Genomic DNA, 6,723 nt, shown 5'->3' on the forward strand with positions numbered 1-6,723 from the left:
ATATTACTTATAATTATATTTAGTGAATATCAAAATTCTCAAGTTAAAATAAAATGAAAATCAAATAATACCTACAAAAGACATTCAGAGTATACAAAAGACGGGGTAGTCTGTGATTTTTTTTTTTTAAAACATAATTTTATTTTAATATAGAGAAAAAAAATAGAACTACTAAAATAAATGTGGCTGCTGGGATTCGAGCCCAGGTCTCCACGGCCACAACGTGGAATTCTTACCACTAAACTACAGCCACATTTTATGTACATAACTTTCTAAATATATAATTTTATTTTAAGTTAATAAAAATTTTATACAAGTTCACAATAGAAAGAAAAAGTGGCACTTATTTTACCTAAGTTGAAAATAGATGACATTTAATTATTTATATTTTTTTGTTCAAAATTACATTTAATTTCTTTATTTTATTTGAAAAATATCACATTCAGTAAAATTTAAATAAAAAATTAAAAAGAGATCATTTTAAAATAAAGAGTTAAAGATTTTAATAAAAAATCATATTATTTTAAGGGTATTTTTATAAATATCATTAGGAAAATGAATGTCACGACAAAAAAAATATAATAAAGATGAATATTATTATGGATGTGTAGGAAGTATATATCTATTTAAAAAAGTGTAAAGTTATTTTATAAAAATATAAGGAAATAAGTGTTTATTTAAAATTAGAGTAATATTTATGATAATATACATATATTTTTGAAGTAAATATTTAATTTGGTTTCCAAACGAGATTGAGGTGTTGGTTGATATATCTCAGAATAATTACTTTTTTTTACTTAAATGTGTTTTTGAATTTTTATTATTATGTCATTAAGTGTCATATCGACATGTTTTTTTTAATCAGATTGCTTATGTGTGATTACAAGGTGTGAGACACATTCCAATAAGATTTAAATGTATATAACGAGTCTATGAATTCATCACTGTATATCTAAACATTTCTAGCACACAAAAAATGCACTTTATAATTTCATTCCATTGAACTACATAAATAAAAGGAAGCAAGAAAATAAAATCCAAAATCACAAAGATAACAATCTTATTTCAAAAAGACCTTCATGTGGAAATAAAGAATAATAGAAAAACTAATAATACCCATTAAATAAAAAACATAAATCAATCAAATTCAAACAAAACTAATCACCCCATCGACGCTTTTATTGAAACAACCTGAATTTTTTGAACAAATGTAATCAGTGATTCGATCAAGGTAGCTGAAGTAGAGCATACCCACGTGTGCATTGTCACTGAATTAGAGAATTGAATTAAAAAAATGCAGGCAAATGAAGACTTTGAATCAAACTGAATGCGTCAGAGAATTGAAGTGATGTGACTATGAACACTAAAACACCACGATTTTATGAAGAAATAGCGAAACATACAAATTGAATTAATCATCGTCAAAAACACAACTTCAAAGTTTCGAAATTGGATTCACTTACGAATCAACGATTATTGCTTTTTTTCAGATTTATCCTATATTAAAACTATATTCATTCATATTGTAAGTGTATAAACTGCGTGTAGTCTTCCACTACAAATTGCAATGTCATATCACTTAATCTAATAATATTTTGAATCGTTTGATTTTGATGATTCAAAAATCATGTAAAACCATTAGCAATTAAACCCTAAAAGTGCAAATTTAAAGCAAGTGCTTCATTTTTATTACACAATTGAAATGGAACTAATAAAAGTCAGAACACAAGCAACATTACAGAAAAAAACGACAGAGACAATAATATGAAAACAGGAAAACAGAGAAACTAATAACGTGTCTGGAAAAGCAGACTTATTACAAAGACAAAGGTTCACAACCACACTTAAACTACTCTTCTTCAACTTCATCTTTCCAACACTTCAGAGTTGATCTAGGTGAAACACAGTCACTAATCTTGACGAATCTTTGGTAGACAACAGAACCACCCATTCCAAGCCCTTCGTGGCTCCACTCTTCACGACAGTATCCCTTCACATCCACAAAAAACATATGTTCAAAGGGCTTGCTTCCACCATCCGCATGAATTGCTACAGAAAATTCATTCGGAAGGAAACATGACAAAACCCTGTCTACCAACTCGTTCAGGTTCACAACTTTAAAGTCGTAGCCCACAGTCTCAAAGCTTGCATAACTGAATCCATCTTCAGGAGTAATATGAATGGTAGAAACAGCACCCCCTTCAACAGAATTCATTGAATAACCACATGGCTCAAAGTCGAAATCGCATATCTCAGAATTCGGAAGAATCTTTCTGATGCCAGAGTTAACAGTCATCATGGCAGCTGAAGCAGATTGTTCTTTGTAGAAAATTTGTGCTTTCTCTCTATCAAGGCCCGTCATACACATCTCTAGAGTATAAATATTCTTGTCGGATGACATTACAGAATCAGCAGATGCAGAATAGATATGCCATTTCTGCTTTTTGTCTGGACTACCCATTATATAAGCCATGCTCCCTAATCCAAGTTTCCCAAAGTAGTCATTAAGGATTGCTACTTCCTCGGTAAAGCAGCGATGGGGATATGGCTGAGCACCAGGAAAGATGAAACTTCCCCTGGTATACGTTACAGACCTAACTTTAAGAGAAAGCATATCAGCGAACTTCAGTATGGGCGGGATTGCAAGAAGTAACTTTGTAGTCCCACAGGTTTTGATGATGATCTTGTACGCATAAACAAAGAGGCTGGACTCAGACAGTACATAGGAGTCAACATCATCATTTGAGAGCGAAGAGACTATGGTGCAAGCAGCTGGTGTTAGGATCTCATCCAACTGGGATTTCGTAAGAACTCTTAAACCCCTTCCTTCAGGGTCAGCAAATATTCCTGGTTGGGAAAAGCATATTTCCAACCTCTTTTCATAACCTTCAAAACCTATTGCAGAAACTGCCATGGTCGTGTTTCAGGAGAGAAACGAACGCAGTAGGAAACGGCACAGAGTATCTCAAAGAGAGCAATTGGAAAGATGGAGTTTGAAGGAGAGTAGTGAAAACCTAAACGAAAACAAAACAAACAAAAAACTAATAAAACACTGCTTGCATGCAATGAACTATCAATCGAAGGAGGTATCAGGATGGCTTGCGAGCGCACTGCAAAACAACAAACAAAAATAGCTATTAGCTTGTATCAACAAATTTTCAACTACGGTAATAGAAGAGAATTCATTTAACAGCAAAATAACAACAATGAATAAGAAATGAAAACTCACGTTGGAGTAAGCAGCAGATCTGAATTTTTTGATGCCACCGTTTGGTCGAATGTCTTCAATGCTGTATCCGAGGGGAGCTTCGTAGAACAATGATTTACTACTACTACTACTGGACTTCTTTTTACCACCTTTAGACTCCATTAGTTCATTCAGTCCTAAATCACACAATCAAGAGACATAAGCAATTGTCCAAACATGCAACTGAATCCAGGAAAGATAATATCACTGCAAACCATATACACGGTATTGATCATGTATATGTGCAAGTATGAAAAATTATATTAAATCGAATAAATCGTGCAAGGTTAATTTTCAGATCCACAAAAATCATATAAAAGCTTTTCGTGTAAAATTCAAGCAGCAACAAGTATATACTTATCAAAAAGAATACTTTAATAAAGTTACGAATAATAAGAACTAAGTGTTCTATGAAAAAGCTTTCAACTTTAAAAAGCAAAAGGGGATCACACCCTTGAACAACTCTAAAACAAAGAAAAAGATGGAGATCGGCCAAAGATTTAATTCAATAGAAGCGTTCCAAAAAGAAGAAATTGATTAAGAAAAGCGAAAACAAAGATATGAAAAAAAGAAAGAAAAAGAAAGAAAAAAAAGGAGACACAATTACCACCAACTAAACAATAAGAGGTCCCAGTTATACAAATAGACATCGACATGACAAACAAACAAATGCATGAAATACACGAGATAAAGAAAATCGTTTGCATGCCCAACAACGGGACTTGGAATTTCATTAGACAACGGCAATTGATAATCATTAAAAAATACACCAAATAAACACTTTTTTAAGAAGGCGAGAAAGAAAGAAAAGAAAAAAAATATCAAAATCATTAGAACAATATTAAACATAAAGAACACAAAAGCAAAACGATACCAAAATCATATCGAGACATAAAGGGCAAATAAACAAGAGAAAGAAAACAGCGCATCGGATCTAGAAACCTCACTGCAATGGTTACAAAGGAATGCATAAAAAGAAGAATTAATACCTGGTTTTATTAATCGATTAAAATGCCGCAACGAATTACGCTGAAAAGACCTTAAATCATCCAATACGAAAAAGCAGAGAATCTGAAATTTCAAGAAACAAAACAGAATCTGTAAAATGAAAATCATACAGGTGTAGACGAATCGAACGGTGCAGAGTTGGAAAAAGAATAAGGAGAAAAACAACGCTTACATATTAGGAGCAGAAGAGGAATCACGATACCGAGCGAAACCCTAAAAATCAAGCCGAGTGAAATATTGAAAGAGAGAGAGAAAGGAGAGGCGCTGAGAAAAACGTAATAAGAAAGAGTTGCGTGTAGTTTGATGGAGGGGGCTGAAGGTGTATTTATAGGGTGGAGGTGTATGTGAGGGAGGGTTTGCTGTGCGTTTTTTAGGGCCGTCCGTGACTATTGTGAGGGAATGGAAAAGACGGTCTTGCCCTTGCCTAGTTTCCGGGACGTTTCATCATTGTTCTGGTGATTGGCTGCCGTTTTACTATAATATCCTCGCACCTCTTTTTCAGGATTCTATCTTCCCCATAAAGTTTCTTTTTTACGAGTCATTTTATATTATTCAAATGTGGAAAGATAAGATCGTGTTAATTTAACGAGTAGATCTGCCACGCTATATATATATTTTTTATTGTATGATATGAAATCTTGGAGGAATGCGTATTTATATATAATAAAGAAAAGAAAATGGATGGAATGGAATGAAATGAGTTTGAATCAATTTATTATTTTATTTTGCACAGTTATAAAAATATTTTTGTAACGCATTATAAAAGAAATTTTGTATTTTTTTATTTGACATATTGAATGAAAATGTTATTTGTACATTATGACATCCGGATCGAGCGGTTACGATATATTTTATTAAAAATATAAAATAATCAAAGGATAATGAATATTTTATTAAAGATATTGATAAGCTGAAGATAAAATAATAAAGGGATAATCAAGAATATTTATTTAAAGATATTTAGCAACTAAACAGATTTTTAAGTAAGTCTGTTTATATTATATTTTATTTATATTTTATTTTATTGGGCTTATATCAATTCAAGGTCCATGAGACAAATTATAAATAGAGAGTCAGGCCACAAGCCAGTTACTTCCAATCACCTTCTAATCATCTTTCAATCAACTTAAACATACAATTGTGATACACAATTCTCAAAACTGCTCCTAACTCGAAGGAAGGCGAGTAATTCAAGCTATCAATATATCTACCGAAACATTATTTATCATTTTCGAAATGTTCTCGTTATATTATTATTATAGTATCTCTTTATGTTAAAAAATAAAAACTAAAATGATGAATATTCATATTAATTATATCTTCTTTATTTTTTTCTAATATGATTGGTTTTTTATTCTATTATGTTACTTAATTATTTTTATAAATTAAGTAATATGATGCTATCAGTTATTCGTATACATCACATTTTAAATGAAAATAATAAAAAATATTTGTTTTTTTATCTTAATTACAATGTTATTTTATATTAATTAAAAAATTCAATTTTTTTAATTTCAACACGATAGTATAAGATAATTTACTGTTAATTAAAGAATTTTAATTGAAAAATATAAAAAATCATAATTAGTCAGTAAAACAAAAGTATTTAAATTTATACTCTAACATTTCAAAGTATTCAACTACAGTAATAACATTTTAATATTATAAAACAGTTGACTCAAGTAAAATATATAAACTGTTGTTATATTTATTTGGAAAATAATATATAATAGCACGATTTATATATACGTACACACCTTTCTACACTACATAAAGATGTATTATATTGAGTCAAAAGTGTAATATAGACATTACAAAATAGAAAGAAAATGATGAAATATCTTATTCTAAGCTTCAGCTTTGCCACCCGTTAGCACTGTTCACCAAATATTTTCTCTAAACTCACATTATTAAGGTGATCATAAAAAAAGAGAAAACAAACACACACACACTGAAAAACAGACAACACAAAAGTAAGAGTAAACTAATATACAAAGAAATTAACAAATTATAATTTAATATAAGAAATCATATATCAACATTCATAACAACCCATCAAGCACTTTATCATATCACAATTAAACCTCTCCACTCAATATCCATGGTAGTATTTATACTCTGCGGAGACATAAACAGGGGTCACTCGACCTCCTTCCCCATCAATTGATCTTCCCTTACACGGCCCAAAAAATGAGGGTAAAGACCTTGTGTCATTCCTCTACCACCCGATTCACTATGCATGAGTTGAATAGTTGGTAGAATATCAAGATAACTTCTCTCCAAAGTCTCATTATCAAGCATTCACCACAACTTACTCGAACATAGAATCTCTCCTTGAGATTCTTCTCACATCACCCATCATTCATTCTCACAACATACTCATCATCATTATATTCATAAATATACATATACACATCTCAATTAATCACCTCATAAAAATCATCATTATCATCACATACTCGAGGTAT

At 30.9% G+C, this 6,723-nt stretch overlaps 1 protein-coding gene and 1 non-coding gene across 2 annotated transcripts; both read right to left on the reverse strand.

Annotated features, from left to right (window-relative positions):
* Window positions 1-181: 181 nt before the first annotated feature.
* On the reverse strand, window positions 182-253 carry TRNAH-GUG. Its single transcript has one exon. It is a non-coding gene; the product is annotated as a tRNA-His (tRNA).
* Window positions 254-1,659: 1,406 nt separating this feature from the next.
* LOC106777763 (S-adenosylmethionine decarboxylase proenzyme) lies at window positions 1,660-3,091 on the reverse strand. Its single transcript, XM_022775990.1, has one exon. The coding sequence runs from the start codon at window positions 2,912-2,914 to the stop codon at window positions 1,850-1,852; it is 1,065 nt and encodes a 354-aa protein (XP_022631711.1). The 5' UTR covers window positions 2,915-3,091; the 3' UTR covers window positions 1,660-1,849.
* Window positions 3,092-6,723: the final 3,632 nt, after the last annotated feature.

This window comes from Vigna radiata, chromosome 11 (assembly GCF_000741045.1).
Source record: "Vigna radiata var. radiata cultivar VC1973A chromosome 11, Vradiata_ver6, whole genome shotgun sequence".
NCBI lineage: Eukaryota > Viridiplantae > Streptophyta > Magnoliopsida > Fabales > Fabaceae > Vigna > Vigna radiata.